At 30.9% G+C, this 23187-nt stretch overlaps 3 protein-coding genes and 1 long non-coding RNA gene across 4 annotated transcripts; all 4 read right to left on the bottom strand.

Moving 5' to 3' along the window:
- Positions 1–469: 469 nt before the first annotated feature.
- On the bottom strand, positions 470–3767 carry LOC107608690 (receptor-like protein 6). Its single transcript, XM_021107160.2, has one exon. It carries the CDS (start codon positions 3688–3690, stop codon positions 688–690), a length of 3003 nt encoding a protein of 1000 aa, XP_020962819.2. The 5' UTR covers positions 3691–3767; the 3' UTR covers positions 470–687.
- A 2422-nt stretch (positions 3768–6189) lies between these two features.
- LOC148550245 (uncharacterized) lies at positions 6190–7755 on the bottom strand. Its single transcript, XM_088494385.1, has 3 exons — positions 7480–7755; positions 6681–7406; positions 6190–6462 (listed from the first exon to the last, which is right to left on the bottom strand). Exons 1-3 carry the CDS (start codon positions 7753–7755, stop codon positions 6190–6192), a joined length of 1275 nt encoding a protein of 424 aa, XP_088350511.1.
- Positions 7756–14303: 6548 nt separating this feature from the next.
- On the bottom strand, positions 14304–15654 carry LOC107608693 (uncharacterized). Its single transcript, XR_015892057.1, has 2 exons — positions 15492–15654; positions 14304–14738 (listed from the first exon to the last, which is right to left on the bottom strand). It is a non-coding gene; the product is annotated as an uncharacterized LOC107608693 (long non-coding RNA).
- A 3712-nt stretch (positions 15655–19366) lies between these two features.
- LOC148550246 (receptor-like protein 7) lies at positions 19367–22410 on the bottom strand. The gene has a single exon (XM_088493839.1). It carries the CDS (start codon positions 22404–22406, stop codon positions 19587–19589), a length of 2820 nt encoding a protein of 939 aa, XP_088349965.1. The 5' UTR covers positions 22407–22410; the 3' UTR covers positions 19367–19586.
- Between the last annotated feature and the right edge of the window lie 777 nt (positions 22411–23187).

The raw sequence follows: 23187 nt of genomic DNA on the forward strand, positions 1-23187 counted from the left end.
GAAACATTGGTTGTGTTCTTTGCTGCTGATTTGCATTTGAGATTTAGCTAAATGAATTTTTTTATTTGTGCAACTTTGTTGTTTTATGCCAAAAAATAAAAACTATTTGTATTTTATAGTTGATTGATTGGATAAATAATAGTGATAGCATCATAATTTTGATGAATAAAATAAAAATATAAATATGCATGTAATAATTTTTTATTTATATTTATTATTAAAATGAAACTAAATAGCAAATCAAAGAGGGAGTATTCACAGAGTACTAAAATATATAAACTAAGACTAATTTTTTTTATCTTCATCCCTTCTAAAATTCATGAATAATAAAATAATATTTTAGTAAAAAATAGTGAATTTTTTTATTTGATTTGCTATTTTTAGTGAAAAAATTCACTATTTTTTACTAAAAATAAATTATTTTATCATTAGGATCAAGTAGCTTTAGGATCAAGTAGGAGGAATAGAGTTTCTTTACTAAATAACTCAATTCATTTCATTCTTGGCATTCATTTCAATGCAAGAGTGGTGGTACATCTTGATGAAGCTATAATGATGTATGCATGGATAAATTACAAGCTTGATATCTAACACACTTTATTCCACAAACGTGAAAATTCCCATGACAGAGAAAAGAAGGAAAAACATGATGCTTTGCATGGCCTCTGATCTCCTGTGCAGGTTTTGTTAAGTATAGCGACAAAGAAGTCTGGCAAGCCACAAGGGTTTCGCAGTCTTGATGAACAACTTTCCAAGGAACATTCCAAATACCACTCCGCATCCATATCCCACTGTAACTGACTTCCACCCAAATAATGATTCTGTTGCCTCAGTAAACACTGAAGGTGGTTGTTCTTCATCATTGCCGCATGACTTTGACAAAGGGAATCCACAAAGCATTGGATTATTTTTGTAGGAATCATTTTGGAATGTATTGAACTGTTTTCCCGTTGGTATCATTCCCTCCAATTGATTTTTAGAAAGGTTCAAGACAGATAGAAAATTCAAATTTATCAAAGCCATAGGAATCTCACCTTTCAATTGGTTCCGTGAGAGGTCTAACCATTCCAAACTTGTCAAATTTCCCAAAGTTTGTGGAATGATACCACTGATTTTGTTGTGTGAAAGGTTAAGCCCTTTGAGAGAATTCAATTCTCCAAGAATTTGTGGGATTTTTCCTTCAAATAAGTTATTTGACAAGTCTATGGTTGTGAAGATAGTTAATATCCTTGACATTTCTATCATTTCACCTTTCATAATGATCACAACAGAGTCATTATATGGTACACTGGTCGTATTAGCAACAGTGCTCATATACTCCAAACCACCAGTTTGAGTATTATCATTCCGAGCCATCATTCCTTGAAACTCTTGAAAGTATTGCATTGGCAAAGGGCCACTAAACTTGTTATTAGACACATCAAAAATTCTCAACTTTGGAAATGGGTGCTTCATACTCAAACAAGTAATGGTACCATAAAATTTGTTATTTCGTAAACTGAGTACCTGTAATTCCTGAAGAGCTTCTAGCCTACTGGGAAATACATCTTGTATGTTATTGTCACTCAGGTCTAGAACTTCCAGATTTGTGCAATGAGCCAACGATTGTGGTATTGGTCCCTCTAATTGGTTGCCATTCAACTTTATAGTCTCAAAAGCATTCTTCTTGGAGAAGTTTCCAGGTATGCTTCCATAAAAGTTGTTGATTTGCAAATCCAAAACCTGGAGCAAAGGAATGGTTCCTAAACATTGCGGAATCTTGCCATTCAAATTGTTGTGAGACAGGATTAGCATATTGAGGGAGCTTGCATTGCATATTGTTGAAGAAATGCCTCCTGTAAAGTTGTTCTTTGAAACAGAGAAATAATAAGTGCCATATGATGGAATTGGAATATTTCCTTGCAGCCTGTTGAAACTGAGGTCAATGAACTCCATGTTCTTCCATTTGTACAAGAGCTTATCATTAAACCATTTGGGAATCACCCCTTCAATTTGGTTATCAGAAAGGTCTAGTACTTTTAGATCTTGAATGCTTCCTAGGAATCTAGGAAATTTTGTAATCTTACACGAGGATAAACGAAACCTAGTAAGGTTAGGTAAAAAATAGTCAACATTGTCGTCAAGGTTAATAGAGAGAAAATTATTGTGAGATAGATCAAGAGAAAGTAAAGATTTGAGCTTTGAAAGTTGGCGAAAATCTACATGACCACTCAAATTAACTGAAGATAAATCCAAAGTGTTAAGATTTTTCAATTTAAATATTGAATTTGGAAAACTACCTTGAAATTTGTTATTAGAGAGAACCAACGAATTCAGAGAATAAGTCGAGAATTCCCCTATCAGTCCTACGAGGTTGTTGTGCCCAAGATCTAGATTTGTCAATGAAGGCGAAGAATAACACCAATTTGGAATTGTCCCATTTAATAAATTATTACCCAAAAATAGGTACTTTATTTTTGAGAGTTTAGTATCTTTACCTGGGATTGGGCCTTCTAAGCTATTATATGACAAATCTAAAACAGAAAGTTGGGTTAGACGAAACAATGATGGCGGTACTTGACCTCCTAGACTGTTAAAAGAAAGTAGCAAGGTATCTAATTTAGTGAAGTTGTCGAACACATCTGGGATGTGACCACTGAACGTATTATCACTAAGAGCTAAGTAGGTGAGATGTTTGAGGTTTGAAAGCAAAGATGGAATCTCACCATGAAGTCTATTTCCTGAAAGGTCCAAGTCTGTTAGTTGAGTGAGGTTCCACAAAGACACAGGAATTAATCCATCAAATCGGCAAAACTGTAGCCGTAGTTGGTTAAGAGACTTCAGGTGGCCTATGGAATCAGGTATTTCTCCTGAGAATACTGTGTAAGAGAGATCCAAGATGGTTAGAGGAGTGCTCCAATTGGACTTTGGAAGTTCACCTTTCAGCTCTTCATTCAGTAACAAACTTAGTTCTTCAAGATTAGGAAAACCAAGTACGCCAGTTGGAAATTTTCCATGCAATCCAGTGTCAGAAAGTGTCAAGGACAGCAAAGAGGATGAGAAATTCATGAGCAAAGACAATGAAGTTTCTCTAAGGGAAGACATGTCTACGTAATCTAGAAGTAGCTCATTCAAGTTAGTGGTGTTACCAATGAGTTTGCTCCATGTGGATTCATCAAGTGTCAGTTCATCATTATACGAGAAATCAAGCGAGAGTAATTTAGACAAGTGTGAGATTGTGGACGGAATATCACCACCCAATGCTGAAGTGGATAGATTGAGATGGGTGAGACTCACAAGATTACCGATTCCGGGATATATTGGAGAGTCGGAGAAGTGATTGAAGGCAAGGTTGAGTTGTTGAAGATGCGTCAGATGGAAGAGTGTGCTGTTCGGATGAAACTCACCTTGAAGCATGCTGCAACTCAGGTCAAGCCCAATCACGTGACCTGATGTGGTGTCGCACGTGACACCATCCCACTCGCAACAATCCGTACCATTGTTCCACGACGCTGTCTTGTTGCTGTTGGAATAAGAAGAGGAGCACGCCCAATCATTGTACGATGAAGGTTTGATGGCAAATGAGTTCTTGAATTGGAGTAGGTTTGAGTTGTCATGGCGGTTGCATAGTGGCAACACCGATGAACAAGTGGAAGATGGAGTATCAACAAGAAGAAGAAGAAGCAACGTGAGAGTAAAACACCTCATCATTATGATGTCACAATAATAATGTTTAGATTTTTAATGTATATGCATGTGAGTGGTGCATGGCATCCAATGCAACTCATCAATGCAAATTTATATACATCAGCCAGCACGTGGAATATGCTTGAAACATAGTTTGATCGTGTAGTGTGTGGTACTGGCTATTCGCATTTTTCCACAACGTGTGTACGCTCCAGTTTGATCTTAAGGGCATACATGATCTATATATATATATATATATATATATATTTCAAAGATCAGATCGTGTGTACGCTCCAGTTGATAACTTTACATGGCCGAAATCGTAAATTTTGTTATGCATGATCTATTATGTATTTGTAAGCTAAAACACAGGGTAATAATAATGCAAATCGCCTGAAATCAAAACAAAAGCAACTCTTTAATGAGTTTTATTATGAAAAACTATGCTTCATGAAATATAAAATAGGAAATGTTTGGTAACGAAAGAAAATTAGCAAAAAACAGTCATAACTTGTCTTATTTAGTATTTATTAATTGTTGCAATTAATGAATGTTAAATAAGACAAATTCTGGCTGTATTTTTTGTCTACCTAGCATTACCCATATAAAATATATTTATACATAAATAAACATAGTGAGTATTGACTAATTTTAATGACTAATTTTATACAAATAATATTCTTGTTTTTGTTTATTATATTATACTATCTTCATTACAACTTGAAATAAATCACTGATCACTCACTCATATATGCTGTTCGTTACCAAATTATATCAAACGTACACTTTAGTCCATAAACAACGAAGTTTACATCACAGAACATGAAGCTAATAAGTAATAAGTCATTATATTCTTCTATTATATGCATGGCTACATAGAAGTCTCGCAAGCCAGACCACAAGGGTTTCGTTAATTCCCAGTCAAAATAATACTTTGATTTGAAATATTTGTTTGATTCGATAGTATATTATTCTTGACACTGATTTTCTACAAAGCGCGTTGAATAACAAGTTATGTCATAATCAGGGAAAGTTGCATGATATGGACTATGGAGAATGAAGAAGCAACAAGCGTGATAACCAATGCCTATGGACTATTACAGGTCAATTAAAAAATATTTTGAGAGTTAGTCAGAACTTCCTGCAAAAAAGGAAGAAAGAAAAATATGGTTAATTAGATTTTTGTGTGTTATCTGAAATATATAAATAAAAAGAAATAACAGATTATTCAAGAATAAAAAAAGTATAGTAGATGTGTTATTGAAAGGTTGTTTATGAGTTATACATAATAGAATAATGTTAAATTCAATGATTATTGATGACAATGTAAAAAATGATTATAAATTATTTTTTTTATTTATAAGACTTATTTGTATGTTAGTTTTGTATTTTATTATTCTATGTTATTGTGTTGAGCTCTTTTTATTTAAAAAAAGATGATAACTAATATAAAATAATATTTTTAATTTTAATTTTTTCAATTCCTTTAAAATTTTCTATCACACTTACCTTAATCAAAGTAACAAATCTTTTTCATGGATGCTCAACAAGTGAGAGTTGGACCACCAACAATAACATGCCAATTGAACAAAGACTCTTCAGACATAGTGATAAGAATAGTTGAACACTTGAACATCTCCAACTCTTTCTCACCATCTAATTAAAATTTTAAAACACATTTTCTGTAACTAAAATTCTTACCACAAAGAAGAAGAAGAATCATGCATATAGTGTCATATACAATAATCTTACGATGTTTTCAGTCAAAGTGTCATTCCTACTAAAAATCTAAAAAATATATACATATCAACTGAGAATTAGTTCTATTTACAGTCCAATTTCATTTCATATATATTACCAAATGCGATAAGATGTAGACGAACATCTTTTTTGAAAGTGCTCCGATTATTTTAGATTAATTTAAAAATTAAAATACATTAAATAAAAGCGCATAAAATTAGTTAACCATAATAAGTTGACAACATGATACTTCTTATTAAAAATTTCCACACGAATCATATATAATATAATATGCTAGCAAAGTTTAAAGATCCATAATTTCATGTGATTTAAATCGAAAATAACATAGTAGAATTTAAATCTAGTTTACATAAAACGAACTTAAGCCATGATAATTTCTTAAAAATTGAAAATAACATTCTAACCCATTTGGCACATAAAATTTGTAAAATATATATATATATATATATATATACCAAGGTGAGGGCAAAATTTGCGGCCACATGTCGAATACAGAATGCATGGTATGCAACATGGGTAGCCAACTTCCACCGGGAGTCTCAAGTGCAGTCTTGATACTGTTGTACCTATCTGATATCACCAGGATACCCGGTTGCGAAGTCACGTGCTGGCGGAGATGGGATAGAAAAAACAACCAGGACTCCGCATTCTCACCCTCCACGAGTGCAAATGTAACAGACACGATGTTGGAGTTCCCGTCTTGTGCAATCGCAACGAGTAACGTACCCCCGTATTTATCTTACAAGTGGGTCCCGTCAATACTCACCAACAGCTTGCAATGTCGGAATGCCTCAATACATGGTGGAAACGTCCAGAAAAGCTGGTGAAAATAGGCTTGCGAGCCGTCCACCTGCCCCCCACTAGAACAGGACTCGTCCTCAGCACTGCAACACTACCAGGCATCGTCAGCTGCACTCCTAAGATCCATCGCAACAGCTCGTTGTATGACTCATCCCAATCTCCGTAAATATGGGAGAAGGCCTTCTGCTTGGCCAACCAAACCCTCCTATAAGTCGGCCTGAACCCAAAGTGTGCCTACGTCGCATTCAGCCATAGTAGCTAGAATCTCGATTTAACTCTTAAAATCTTCCGATATTACAATTTTAAATGAGTTTATCGATTTTACGAAATTTATACTAAGTCTGACGATTTTACGATTTAAATCTTGTTAAGATTTTACATTTTACGTTTTTTATTTATTTTTTCGATTTCACGTAAAATCTCGATTTTCTCTACCTTGCATTCAGCAGTACCTTGATGCAGACGGATGCATCAGCTCTAACCTTTGGCATGATGAAGACCGAGATCACATGATAATCAAGACTCCTGTAATCGTTCGAGATCGATGTCGCGAGACAAGTATGAGATCCGTTGTACCGTTTTACCTCCCAAATACCCTTGCACTGCCGGAGACTTAGCCTAATCAACCATGTGCACCCGTTCCCAAATTCAGAACACTTTCCAACGTACCTGCGATAATCGGACTCCACCACTTTGTACCATACCCCACGTCGGATGCTATGCGTCTTCACGCTTAACACAGCCTCCTCTTTATCTTGAAACTGCTGACCAACCTGAAACTCTGTAAGACCTCCAATACCCTGGATATCTCTAGCACCAAATCCAGTGGATTCCGCAGTAACCGCCTCCTGTCTCATGGCATCCAAGTTCAAAGATGAAAAGTGCAGAGGGTACTGTTGAGTCCCAGAGCTAGAACCACCGCTAACCCCAGCTGGATTACTCGCTGTGATGTCATCGCCACTGTCATTAGCAATGAGGTCAGGCTCCACATCATCATCCAGCAATGCATCACCCATCCCAGCCGGTGCCCCACACTGTAAAGAAATTGGCACCCTCTCCACGATACCAACCTCTCCGCCACCACTGCAGTTGAGATCAACGGCGAACAACGGAGACGCGACAGGCTCGTCCCGAGGTGCATTCACGGGTATTCCGATTCGAACCTCCCGAGTTAGATACTACATCAACCAACTTTGCCAACAGGTCAGGTGTCCTGACCTCGGGAAGCTGCCGACGACAATGGAACAGGACCTGCAAATCCTCATCACTCCCTATAATGAAAGAATCGTACTTCACGTCATCTCTAAACACTGAGATCGGAATGCGATAGAATAACTTCTGAACCCGTTTCACGCCTTGTAGCTCAAGTTTCTGTATTATAGAATTCAAGAAGTCATCGAATCTCGTCGTAGGTCTCATAAAAATACTCAGAGGATCTTTATCAGTGAATTTTACACCAGAGCGTATTTTTCTCTTAATCGACCCTCTATAATGCACCAACACTACAAAGCTCTTCTCATTAGCCATTTCGTCTCACTCAAATGAACTCAATTCACGTTCACACTATATTTATACACGTTTAGGGCTTCCTAATTCGAAACAGCCAATTTAGAATTATATATACATAATTCGAATCAGCCAGATTCGAACTGCCTATCGAATTGCTTACGATATAATTCGAATCAGGGTGATTCGAACTGCCCATGCATAATTCGAATCAGTTCAGTTCGAACTACCTAGCATGCATACTCCCTCATAATTCGAACAACATTGATTCGAATTACTACTGTTTTTAGTTCGAGTGAGATTAATTCGAATTACATAGAGACATGCTTTTGGTTGATCCATATCTCATTACTCGGTTTGGCTGAATCATGTAATATCTCATCTAAATTGACTTAATACTGCAATTTGTCCATTTTTTTAATTCTCCAAATTTTTTAATCCATTCAGTCAAAGAATAAAACATAAAAAATTAAAAACAAATGATAAAAAAAATAAAAAAAAAGACATAGTATGATCTTATCAGAAGAAAAATATGTCAGTAGAAAATTAAATATTTTGGTTCAAATATTAAATCTCTAATATATAATTTTACAAAAAACTAATATTTTTTTTCTTTCTTCTGTAATAATTAATTTAGGGTGATGTATATCCAAGCTAAGAAAGTTGAACATAGTCATTCATTTTTCACCTTTCATATGAAGTCACCGGAACGAGAAATTAGACTTTTTTTTTTTTTTGAGCATTTTTTTAACACTTACTAATTTCTTTTGGCAATAATGGATTTAGGAATGAGGTGATTTGAGAAAATAAAAAAGATGCAAAATAAAATTATTTTTAAAATTCTTGTAATTCGTAAAAATAGTTTTAGCAGTACAATTAACTTATTTGTTTTTTTTTAATTAAAGTTACAGAAATAGTTAATATTAACTACAATGACTTAATGTAATTCTCCTATAACAATCAAACATGTCATAGAAGATATCTAATTTTTTATTTATGAGAGAATTGGCTAGAAAATTTGCATCAGATTTTTTGAAATACTTACAAAAATAATATTCATTCTTTATAACGATAAAAATATTCTCAAAATATTATAAACACAATAAAAATAATAAAAAAATAATTTTTATAAGTAACAAGTAACTTTTATATTTGGTAAATTGTTTATGTATTTAATTTAAAATTTTGTAGGAATATTTAAATAAGTATTTAAAAAATATGTACAAAATTAGATAAAAATTCGATTTCTAGAATTTTTTAATTTTTTAAAAGTATTATTTGTTATTGATAAAAAAAAGTCTTTTTAGCGTAAAATTATTATTTTTTAATAATAAAATTGTCCTTTTTTTTTTAAATTGTATTTGTAAAAAAATTATATCAAAATTTAATTTTAAAAATATTTAGATATTTTCATCGTATTTTCAATATTTTAAAAAAAATATCGTTATAAAAAATTAGGGTTATTTTTGTCGGTGTTTCAAAAATTTCATACGTTTTTGGTCATTTATCCTAGACACATTTGAGATTTAGAAAAGAAATAATATAATTTAAAAAAAATTTAAATGCAGTTATTTTTATGTGAAGTTGAGAGTAATTAAATGATAATTTAGTCAAATCTGTTAAATTATTTAATGACTTTTAACTATTCACTTCACACGAAGTTAACTGCACTTAAAATTTTACCTATAATTTATTAGATGAGAAAGTTTAAAAGGCAGCACTTTTATTAAAATCTAGTCAGTATTTATTTGAGTGTATAATCTCACATCATTAAAAATACTAATGATGAGTAAGGGTAGTAAGTAATTGGTGGGTTCACTAATAATGACATTAACCGGATGCTGCATTAAATCTCCAAAAACGGCATCAACCATTTCATCATCATCATGTTCAGCAGCCCCTTAATCGGTACGAATTAAACATGAGGCAGGAAAAGATCAGATCCACTCAAGACTTTTATACTTCAACACAGTAGTTGGGTAAAAACCAAAACTAAATTAAAGCAATGACCCATAGGTACATAACTATTTATAGATGAGAAATAATCTCTCGGATTTTCCAATTTAAATTTTGTAACAACTAATTTATGCTGTAATATGTTTGAGTGTACGAAGAAACATATCCAGCTATTGATTTACTTCTACCTTTCCGCTTAAATCCATGATTAATCAACCTAAGTTACTGTATTAATCAACTTGATTACCCATCACCCTATTTAACTCAGTAAGAACAACAAAGTAAGTAAGATTGATAAGTTACAAGTTACGTTATTCACGCCAACATGAGATGGAATAAAGGGAGAATTCACCGACAACATTATTATCTTCGCAATAAACAGTATCGCTTCCTACTCGTGATTCAGTTAAATGGAAAATTAGTGGATTTTTCTTTCTCCTTTTTTCTGTGACTAGAATCTGCTCCTAATAAGGGCATGCATATACACGTTGGATTTATATTTTCATCAGGAACATATACATAACATTTTAAACGTCTACCTACCTAGCTAAGTTAGTTAGATAAAATTAGTAATCAACAAGATACATATATAAGCCAATTAAATTAATGCGTTTCTTTTTATTCGATAAACATTACAAAACTTACATCAATTTGTATTTGAAATTGCTGAAACTCAGAAATAATACATCATTGAAAATAAGAGACCAAATTTATTCATTAATTAATCATAATAATCAAGGCTAGGCTCTTTCCCTCCATCCATAGAACCCTATTATTATTAAGGTTACTATTTAATGTATTGAAAACTTCAACAAGTGGCTTAATTAGTTTCTCGTGGGAGCTTAATTATTGTGTGGTGGCCTGGCCGGAGATCAAGGTTTGTTTAAGGGTTCAAATTAAAGTATCACATCCAATATTGTACGTACTTAGCATTTATACCTACCCTTATTAATTAACAACGCTTCTTCCACTCACACCTGCATATAATACATACTTAGCATATATATTATATCGGTTCCGCTACGTTACCAACAGCATATTTGCCAACTTCTGCCAACTCTTATTTATAATTGTGTTTCATAGAAGTGTGTTCATGGATGTGTCTAATAAAAATGTCTTTTTTATAGCTGTATTTAATAGAAGTGTCTTTATAGATATATTTTCTGGATGTGTCTCTTTATATATGTATTTAAAATATATTAATTATTAGACACATCCACGAACACACTTCCATAAAACACAATTATAAATAAGAGTTGGCAGAAGTTGGCAGATAATATGTTGGTACCCTATACTTTTCCATATTATATATATCATAATATTTTTTTTTTAATTTTCACATCAAATAAAGAAATATTAATTAAAGTATTTATTTAAAAAACTAAGATATTATTAGATAACTATATATAAGTAATTATACATCTAATAGAAACTCTTACGCTGATTGTGTGCTAGTATTCGAGTAGCTAGAGTTGAAGAAGGAAGGAAGATTAGGGAAGCCAAAAGCAAAAGTGCAACAAAAAAGGGCTTCATCATCTTATGACTATTAGGAATATAATTAATCAGTGAATGATAATACAATATAATAGAACAGTATTAGTGTCATAATATTATTTTTTAAAAAAAAATTGATAAAAAAATATATAAATAGTTATATTTCAAACAATTAAAAAATACTTAAAGAATACACTTTTATCTTGGACTGCTAGCAGTTCACGGGTTGCTAGAGTTGAAGAGGGTAGGACTCTAGCAGAGGGTAGGAAGGTCATGGAAGCCAAAAGTAAGAATGAAATGAAAATGGCCTTCACGGTGATTAATGGAAACTACTATTGTACTGTATTTTTTTTTTTTTTTTTGTGACTACTACTATTGTAGTGTATATGTTGTCATTTATATTCTCTATTCAATTTCTTTTTGTATAAATAGGGTGAACGCGCATTCATATCGAATTGGATACGATTAAAATTTTGTTTTGATCCGCACTAAAATTATTAGATTGCGTCAAATGGGATCTAATATTCACAATTTTTTAACTTAAATTTGCATATTGCAATCGAATTGGATATCGGATATATCTACAAAATATATAAATATTTTAAAAAGATTATTTTTATTAAAAATTAACAAAATACTATTCTTCTATTCTTTTAAATATGTTTACTCTTAAAATATTATTAAACATATTTTTTAAATAACAAAAATAAAATAAAATAATATATATAATAATTATTAGTTGAAATAAAATATAAAAAAAATATTTATTTATTTATTTTTGTAAATTCGCAAATATGCGGATACGTACATAAAATTCATAATCCAATTCTATTAGTGTGCAGATTGAATTTAATTCGATAATCTTGTAGATAAAATTAATATCATAATTTTCAAATTAAATTTAAATAAATACTGCAGATATACGAATTGGATCAATTAAAAAACACTCATGTTGATGGCTATACATGCAATGCTGTTGTGTATTTATATTGTCCGAAAACCGTGTATGAAGAGGGAAGGGAAGAGATTCAGTTATCCAGCCATGTAGATGTTAAAGTCTAAATAAACATAATAAATAAAAGAAAAAGTATAAATAAATAATTTTTAAAGTCTAAATAAACATAATAAATAAAAGAAAAAGTATAAATAAATAATTTTTAATTAGTTAATATCAAATAATTATAATTAATAATTATTTATTTTGTAATTTTAAAAAAAATAAAATTTAAATAATTATTAATTAATAACAATTTAAAAAATTAGAATTATTAATTGTTATTGATAAATTAAGGTTCTATTTGGTTAATGTATATGATGAGACATAGACATAAAGACACAGACGCTAAAAATATGGACATAAAATATTTGTGTTTATATATTGAGTTTGGCAAAAATTAAAGAACAAGACACACATATTTAAAAAAAAAATTGAGTTATCCTTCGACAAATTTTACTACTATTACTGTATATCTATTATTCCAATTCCAAACACTACATATCTTACCATTAATTGAATTTTATTTCTTCTAATATTTTTTATTTTTTTAATATCATCTTAAATTATTATTCAAAAATTAAATATATAATTTTTTAAAAAAAATAAAAAATTAAAGCTCAGGATTTATCAAAGATTGATCAAAATTTAAATAAATAAAAAATTAAATATACAATGTTTTTTTTAGAAAATAAAAAGATAAATTTGATTGTAGAATCTAAAAGAAGAAGAGAAAAAAGAAAGATTTGAAAAGATAAGAGGACAAATTTTAAAAATTTAATAAAGATAAAAGAGTAAAAAATTAGTATCTCATAAATTGTGTCTCAGTATCTCACCAAATTAAAAGTACATAAATTTAGTATCTTTTGTGTCTCACCAAATCAAACAGACATATGTCATCGTGTCTATATTTCTTCAACCAAACACTACCTGACTGATAATTAAATGATTGGGTATTGATTATCTAACTTGAATTCATAAATAAATTAGAACTTAGAAGACTTGTTCAGTAACATACGTGATAGTAGTGAATGATGACATTTTAAGGATAGTGTAGGCTTGGGATTGGACGAAATTTAAACTATATTAATTATTTGAATAATTTTAGAGACATTCACATTATTATTGCTTGCCAACACTGAAATTCTTATACTAATAATCAAACTTTTTATTTCCATTCAGAAATTGAAGTTTCTCTTATTTCCTAGTGATGGTTAAATGGCTGTGATTATTCTCCGGAGTTTTATACTGTACAATAATAATCATTTCTTATTTTTGTGAATCACCATATACGAAACAAAATGATGAGTCACTTTTATAGAAAAAAATTATTATTTATATATTAAAAATAACCACTAAAATTAGTTACTAATATATTTTTATATAAATATATATAATTTATTTTATTTTTAATATTTATTTATATTACAACATATATATATTTTATACAAATAGTTGATTTTAATGTACACATAATATAGTTGTTTATAAAAAGATAATATTCCATGATTTACTTTAATTTTCACCAGATCTGGGTGATTTAATATTTTCGTAATACTAATAACTAAATCACACTACTCACATAATTTTGTTATGTTAGGGTGCGACAGAACTATATATATATAATTGAAACTCAGTGAAAGTTTTTTTTTTAATATTATATTATTTTATATTTATACCGTGTGGAATTTGAAGGTATGATACATATCTGTTACGACAATATTTTATATTTATATTAAAAAGTATATTGACATTGAAATATATATATATATATATATATATATATATATATATATATATATATATATGCTATTTTTAGTAATTTCATATATAGAAGAAGAAAGAATTATTGCAATAATGTAAATGGGACTACCCGGACTAGCTAGCATCAATTTTCTACGACAATTATTCCTTTTTAAGTGATCATCATTTAAGAATTGAAATCTAACTAGCTAGTTGCAGAAAGTAATGCTCTTGGTTTTACGTACCAATTTAAAAGTAAAATTTTGGAACAAATGTAATTTTATTTTATGAATATTTGATGATGACGTAGTTATATATGCTCCAAAGAAAAAAGGAAATCTAATATAAGTAGCAGAAAGTAGCGGTTTTATTTCACAAGCCCTGAAAATTGAAGCAGGCCAATATATGGTTTTATTTCATAAGCACTATTACAACAAACTCAAAGCTGAACGCATATATCAGCACTCTTCCACAGAAATAAAAAACGTACATTGAGTTCGATTATTCTACTGGCTAGTAAAACAAAAACATACACATAATTATATGAATTATTATTGCTTCTTCTTTGACCTCAATTAATTAATGAAGTGTTAGATAATGCTTAATTATTTGGTGGCTGGGGGGCGGCAAGGTTCACCCTGGTATGGATTATTAGCGCTGCATCGTTTATAGGAAGGAACAGGAGTAGGGTTTACAAAAGGACTAGAATGTCCTCCTCCACCTCCTCTTCCCATTCCTTCTGGATAAGCATGTCCTCTTCCATTTGGATTAAGAGCTGTTCTTCCTCCTATTCTATATGCTTCTTTCTCATCACCACCTGCATATTATATATAAGTAATTAACAAAAATTATAAGCGATTAACAATTTTTTTCTCTTTTTTTTTTTATTTTTTTTATAATGGAAGCGTTCATTCTCTAGCATTTTCTAATAACATCATTAATAATTTTTGTTTCGGGCATATTAAGTTTTAATAAAATAAATTAATAAATTGATTTTTGGTTATTTTAGAATATTAGATAAATTATTTTTATTTGTTAAAATTTTATTTGTTACTTTTTAAAAAATGTTAAAAATTAATTTAAGCATATAATACATACTTAGCATATCATATATATATATATATATATATATATATATATATATATATAAAATCATAAGCATTTTTTAGATTTTCACATCAAATAAAAACATATTAATTAAATTATTTATTTAAAAATTTAAGATAGAGAAAAGGAAAAATAGGTCTCTGACATCTTGTCCTGCGGATATTTTCGTCCCTGACCATTGAAAAATACTTTTAAGTCCCTAACCTTCACAAAACTTGGACAAATCAGTTCCTCCGTCCAAATGCCTCCGTCAGGGACTGATCCATCCAAATACCTCCGTTAGGGACTGATCCGTCCAAATTTTGTGAAGGTAAGGAACTTAAAAGTATTTTTCAATGGTTAGAGACGAAAATGTCCGCGGAGCAAAAGGTTAGGGACCTATTTGTCCTTTTCTCTTTAAGATATTAGATAACTATATATATATATATATATATATAATTGTACATCTAATAGAAACTCTTACGCTGATTGTGTGCTAGTATTCGAGCAGCTAAAGTTGAAGAAGGAAGGAAGATTAGGGAAGCCAAAAGCAAAAATGCAACAAAAAAGGGCTTCATCATCTTATGATTATTAGGAATATAATCAGTGAATGAGAGTATAATATGATAGAACAGTTTTGGTTTTGCATAGAGCCACACAATAATCATGTATTTATAGTCACAAAGGTTTGAAGAGTCAAGTAAGACGCCTAGCAAATTAAAAGAAAAAGGTTTCAAGATATGGGTTGGAAAAGTAGATAATGTCCCTAAGAAACTAAAGCAGCAGCACATGCGTCCTACTCAAATTATTGTATCTTTTGATGAAATTATTAAGTGGCAAGTTGACTTGACTAAAAAGATACTTTAGTTAATTTATTCACCTTTTAGTATAATTGGACTCTCCAATTGGGATATTAATCGAGTGACCACAATAACTAACAGAATATTATAAAATTGTTTTTAACTCTTTTTTTTTAATTTACAGTTTAAAATTATAATTTAAAATTTAGAAAATGAGTTTAGAATTTAAAATAAAAATAATTTACTGAATTTACAAAACATTTAATTTCTTAGTTTAACTCTTGTCCTTAATTATTTAGGAACGAATAGAGGAAATTATTACTTCCGTCCAAATGAAATTTTAATCCCAAATTGTTAGATAAAATCATTAATTAAGGATATTTGATTTTTGTCCTGTATTGGCTTGTGATTGAATGATATCATTTGAAGAATTTTCTTAGCTGCTTCTTATGTCATTTTTCTACTTGCGGAATGTTTTTAGTAAGATTTTAAGATAATAATTTTTGATAAAGTAATAATAATATTTTTTAATAAAAATAATATTTTTAAATTATATTATATATAAAAAATTTAATATATAATAAGTTATTTAATAGACAAAATTAAATATTTATATTTAAAAACATTTTAAATGTCTTTATCTAAGTCACGTAATTTAATTTATACCAAATTTAGATAATTTAATTTTTGTAATACTAATAACTAAGTCACACTACTCACAGAATTTTATTATGTTAGAGTGCGACAAGGTAATACAACACAACACTATAAATTAAAATTCAATGAAAGATTTTTTAATCTTATATTATTTTATATTTATACCTTGTGGAATTTGATGGTACGATACAAATATGTTACGACAAAGTGGTCAAATTTGATGGCAAAATGTAGCAGGACTACTATCAATATCAAAACATAGACTCGTATGTATTTAGAAGACTTGATAAAGTACAGCAACATTTATATTAAAAAGTGTATTAACAAATACCAATTAATATAACTAAATTAAATTAATTTAATAATTAATTTATTAGTCTGTTTAAATAAATATAAAAAATTTAAATTATTTTAGTATACTGTATATGAAATGAAAAAAAATGAATATTACAAAAGGAATATATGACAAAAAAAAGAAAAAACAAAACAGAAAGAAAGAAAGAAAAGAAAAACAAGGGAAACGACAAGACTGTGTTCTCATTGATCGGCCATTGGCTTATAAATAAAATGCCAAGGGCGAAGACTTGAAATAAGACCACTAATTATTTGCTTTAGCTATTATATTATGAATTTTTTTTACTTTAAATGAAATTCACGTGTCATCTCTTGCTAAAACATAAAATCCAAAAGGAAATTCATTGACTCATTATTTAAAGAATTTTCTTCTTCTTATGTCATTTTCTGCTATATTTTGAAATCTGACAGCAAAATACATTAGTCAATAAGACACAGATAAACTGTGTAACATGAACATTTAATTAAACTCATCGTCAAGAGAGTTTTATTATTGACAGATTACTATATAAATTAATAATGAAAGCTGCTTCATCACTCCGATCCACCACGAGTGATAAAAGCCAATTTATTTGTCTTCATAGATATGTGTACGTAGTAAATACTCATGTAGAGATATTTTTATGTAAAATTAATAATTGTTAAACGATAATTTAATTAAATTTATTAAATTATTTAATAATTTTTTATTATCAATTTTATATTAAAACAACTCCACGTGAATAATCATTTTATATCAAATGACAACCATATCTTCAAATTAAATGTCACAGCACAATTATGTTGATTAATTCAACAAAAAGAACTTCTTAAGTGCTTCGAGATCAAAATAAATTATAATGCGTGACATCATTTATAAGACTTATATTTTCTGTTATAATTCATGAGTTACATCTTAATCAGAATTACTGTTAATTTTCTTATTAAAATGAGCTTAATCGAAAATAACATTCTAGCTCATTTGGCAAATTTAAAATTCGTAAAAGGATCCTGTGTGTACATTCTATCAACTTCAGTTTCGATTTCTTTTTAAAATTGTAAATTTTGGTATGAAATTGCTGGCGAGGGTAATGAAATCATCCGTGAGGCGAGCTAATGGAGTCCTCAATTAGTTAGGAGCTCTTTCTTTTTTTGCCCCATGTCGTCATTGGGAGGCAAAACAAAAAGAAAGAAAGAGAAGGATGAGGTTTTTCTCGCTTTTGGCATAATACCCCATAGGCTGAGAAGCAAAAGGAGGAATCCGTCCGAGGAGGGCTCGCGTCTGATTAACTAGTTGGTGAGGCAATAGTTTACCAAGGCAATGATCAATAGTTGGAATGATCTTACCTTATTATTTTCTTAAAAAATAAACAAAATTTTCGTAAATAGTAGATATTTCTAAATAAAAAAGTATGTCCTAAGATTTAGTTTTTAATCCGCATATTTTTACCCTTTGTAATTCTTCCTCAGCCAGGTGACATTTGAATATATGAGTATATATTATCTAATACATTAATAAGCTATATAATAACTCAAGCAAGCAATGACAAATTATTTTAAATCAAAACAAAAGCAACAAATCAATATATAATAGGTTTTCTTATCTTTAATTCACAAGAAGTTGAAATAATAGATGACACATGCATAGTCTATTCTCTTCATTAATAGAGATGGCACATTTTTGGATGAGGGATCTTGCATTAGATAGTGCATGCTAAAAACATATTTCGATAAAAAGCACACAAAATGAGTTATAAAAATTAACTTGATAATATGTGTGAACAAAAGCACACAAAATGAGTTATAAAAATCAAGTTGATAATATATATGATGCATTCTATTAAGAATTTGCACATGAAAAATAATTTGGAACAGAAAACAGATTCTCCATAACCATAGGGATAACTCAAATCATCATTCCGTACATATTTTATATATCCAGGGTCCAAACTCCAGAGACCAAAGATCATGGCAACCGTAGCAAAACAGAAAGTTTATGATTCACAATCTGAATTACTATTTCTTTGCATTTTTATTTTGTCACTCGTTTGAAATTCCTCTCAAATTCAAATTCACCATGAACACCATGAAAATGAATGAGCCGTTTTGACGAACAACAATCTGTATATAAAAATTGAGATTACTTTAATGAGAATTAATGTTATGGTGCATAACACCTTTTAACTAAGAATAAAGAATGTGTATGATTTTTGTACAATAGATTCGACTATGTCATGTGTACACCAAAATCAGCGACCAAAATAAAATACATGTTAGAATACAAATACACATCGAAAATAAACTAAACCACACATGTATTTATATTGAAATACATTGGTAGTTGATTTTAGTGTACAAATTGTATTTTTTGTTGAAAAAAAATAATAGCATCTGCAATGCACTTCACAAATTTAACTATAATATTTACATTTCATGAATCATGAAAAACACACTTTCATGAGTTAATTATCTTCAATATCAATATCACTCGCATAAACCACTCATATAACATAATTATACATTTTTCTCTCACTCTCAGGACACTCGCTACAAAAACAGAGAAATAGAGTTTCTTTAGTAAATAACTCAATTCATTTCATTCTTGGCATTCATTTCATTGCAAGAGTGGTGGTACATCTTGATGAAGCTATAATGATGTAAGCATGGATAAATCACAAGCTTGATATCTAACACATTTTATTCCACAAACAGAAAATTCACATGACAGAAAAAAAAGAAGGAAAAAACATGATGCTTTGCATGGCCTCTGATCTTCTGTGCATGTTTTGTTAAGTATAGCCACAAATAAGTCTGGCAAGCCACAAGGGTTTCGCAGTCTTTATAAACAAGCTTCCAAGGAAGGTCCCAAACACCACTCCACATGCATATCCCACTACTACTGACTTCCACCCAAATAATGATTCTTTTGCCTCAGCAAATACTGAAGGTGCTTGTTCTTCACCATTACCGCATGACTTTGACAAAGGGAATTCACAAAGCATTGGGTTTCCTCTGTAGGAATCATTTTGAAATGTATTGAACTGTTTTCCTGTTGGTATCACTCCCTCCAACTGGTTTTTCGAAAGGTTCAAGACAGATAGAAAATTCAAATTTGTCAAAGACATAGGTATTTCACCTTTCAGTCGGTTCCATGAGAGGTCTAACCATTCTAAACTTGTCAAATTACCTAAAGTTTGTGGAATGTTACCACTGATTTTGTTGTGAGAAAGGTTAAGCCCTTTGAGAAAATTCAATTCTCCTAGAATTTGTGGAATTTTTCCTTCAAACAAGTTATTTGACAAGTCTATAGTTGTGAAAATAGTTAATATCCTTGACATTTCTCTCTCTTGACCTTTCATAATGATCACAACAGAGTCATTATATGGTACACTGGTCGTATTAGCATGGGTGCTCATATACTCCAAACTATCAGCTTGAGTATTATCATTCAGAGTCGTCATCATTCCTTGAAACTCTTGAAAGTATTGCATTGGCAAAGGGCCACTAAATTTGTTATTAGACACATCAAAAATTTTCAACTTTGGAAATGGATGCTTCATACTCAAACTAGTGATGGTACCATGAAATTTGTTATTTCGCAAACTGAGTACCTGTAGTTCCTGAAGAGCTTCTAGCCGACTGGGAAATACATCTTCTATGTTATTGTCACCAAGGTCTAGAACTTGCAGTTTTGTGCAATGAGCCAACGATTGTGGTACTGGTCCCTTTAATTGGTTTCCATTCAACTTTATAGTCTCAAAAGCATTATTCTTGGAGAAGTTTCCAGGTATGCTTCCATAAAAGTTGTTGATTTGCAAATCCAAAACCTGGAGCAAAGGAAAGGATCCGAAACATTGTGGAATATTGCCAGTCAAATTGTTGTGAGACAGGATTAGCATATTGAGGAAGCTTGCATTGCATATTGTTGAGGAAATGCCTCCTGTGAAGTTGTTCTTTGAAACTGAAAAATAATAGGTGCCATATGATGGAATTGGAATATTTCCTTGCAGCCTGTTGAGACTGAGATCAATGAACTGCATGTGCTTCCATTTGTACAAGAGCTTGTCATTAAACCATTTGGGAATCACCCCTTCAATTTGGTTATCGGAAAGGTCTAGTACATATAGATCTTGAATGCTTTCTAGGAACTTAGGAAATTTTGTAATCTTACACGAAGATAAACCTACTACAGTAAGGTTAGGTAAAAAATAGTCAACATTGTCGTCAAGGTTAATAGAGAGAAAAGCATTGTGAGATAGATCAAGAAAATCTAAAGATTTGAGCTTTGAAAATTGGTGAAAATCTATATGACCACTCAAATTAGCTGAAGATAAATCCAAAGTGGTAAGATTTTTAAAATTAAATATTGAATTTGGAAAACTACCTTGAAGTTTATTATTAGACAAAACCAAATAATTCATAGAATAAGTCGAGAATTCTCCTATCGGTCCTACGAGGTGGTTATGCCCAAGATCTAGAAATGTCAATGAAGGCAAAGAATAACACCAATTTGGAATTGTCCCATTTAATGAATTATTATACAAAATTAGGGACGTTAGTTTTGAGAGTTTAGTATCCTTACTTGGAATTGGGCCTTCTAAGCTATTCGATGACAAATCTAGAACATTAAGTTGGGATAGACGAAAAAGTGATGGTGGCAGCTGGCCTCCTAGACTGTTAAGGCCAAGTAACAAAATTTCTAATTTGGTGAGGTTGGCGAACACATCTGGGATGTGACCACTGAAACTGTTAGAACTAAGATCTAAGTAGGTGAGATGTTTGAGGTTTGAAAGTAAAGATGGAATTTCACCATGAAGTCTGTTTCCTAAAAGTTCCAAATGAGTTAGTTGAGTGAGATTCCAAAAAGACACAGGAATTAATCCATCAATTTGGCAATTCCGTAGCCGTAGTTGGTTAAGAGAATTCAAGTGGCCTATGGAATCAGGTATTTTTCTGATAGAAGACATGTCTACGCCATCTAGAATCAGCTCTTCCAAGTTAGTGGTGTTACCAATGAGTTTGCTCCATGTTGATTCATCAAGTCTCAGTTCATCATTACACGACGCGAGATCAAGCGAGAGTAATTTAGACAAGCGAGAGATCGTGGAGGGAATATGATTGCCAAATGATGAGCATGATAGATTGAGATGCGTGAGACTCACAAGATCACCAATTCCGGGATGTATTGGAGAGTCAGAGAAGTCATTGGCGGCAAGGTTGAGTTGTTGAAGATGCGTGAGTTGGAAGAGTGTGCTGTTGGGACGAAACTCGCCTTGGAGCATGCTGCAACTCAGGTCAAGCCCAATCACGTGTCCTGACGTAGTGTCGCACGTGACACCATCCCACTCGCAACAATCCGTACCATTCTTCCACGACGCTATCTTGTTGTAACAAGAGGAAAGCCCCGGCCAACCTTTGTACAATGAAGTGTTAATGGAAAATGAGTTCTTGAATTGGAGCAAGTTTGAGTTGTCATGGTGGTTGCATAGTGGCAACACCGATGAGCAACTGGAAGATGGATTATGAAGAAGAAGAAGAAGCAACAAGAGAATATAACACCTCATCATTATGTTTAGAAAACTATATTTGTGTATAAGTGTGTGGCGCATGGCATTCAATAATGCAACTCATGAATGCAAGTTTATATACATCAGCCAGCGCGTGGAATATTCTTCAAACTTAGTTTCTAGTGTAATGTGTGGAGTGTGGTACTTACTAGGTACTCGCAGTCGCAGAGGGAAGACACAAGATTTTTCCACAAAGCGCGTTGAATAACAACTTTTGTCATAATCGGGAAAAGTTGCATGATATGGACTAAGGAGAATGAAGACCCAACAAGCTAATAATTAAAAGTCATAACCAATGCAAAAAGATGTTTTTATTTTCAATTTTCTTCAATTCTTTTCAATTTTTCTATCACACTTATCTTAATTAATCAAAGTAACAAATCTTTTTCGTGGATGCTCAACAAGTGAGAGTTGGACCACCAATAACATAACATGCCAATTGAAAAAAGATTCTTCAGACTTAGTGCTAAGAAGAGTTGAACACTTGAACAACTCCAACTCTTTCTCACCATCTAATTAAAACTTTAAAACATATTTTCTGTAACTAAAATTCTTACCACAAAGAACTAAAGAAGAAGAAGAATCATGCATATGGTGTCATATACAATAATCTTACGATGTTTTCAGTCAAAGTGTCATTCCTACTAGAAGTCTAAAATTATATATAATATATATCATATCAACTGAGAATATATTTTCACAGGCCAATTCAATTTCATAATATTTCTTTATCAAATGCAATAAGATGTAGACTAACATTTTTTCAGGAAGTGCTTAGATTATTTTTTGATTCATTTAAATTTCAAAATAATATTAAATAAAT

This window comes from Arachis ipaensis, chromosome B7, assembly GCF_059453495.1.
Source record: "Arachis ipaensis isolate K30076 ecotype BB chromosome B7, ASM5945349v1, whole genome shotgun sequence".
Lineage (NCBI taxonomy): Eukaryota > Viridiplantae > Streptophyta > Magnoliopsida > Fabales > Fabaceae > Arachis > Arachis ipaensis.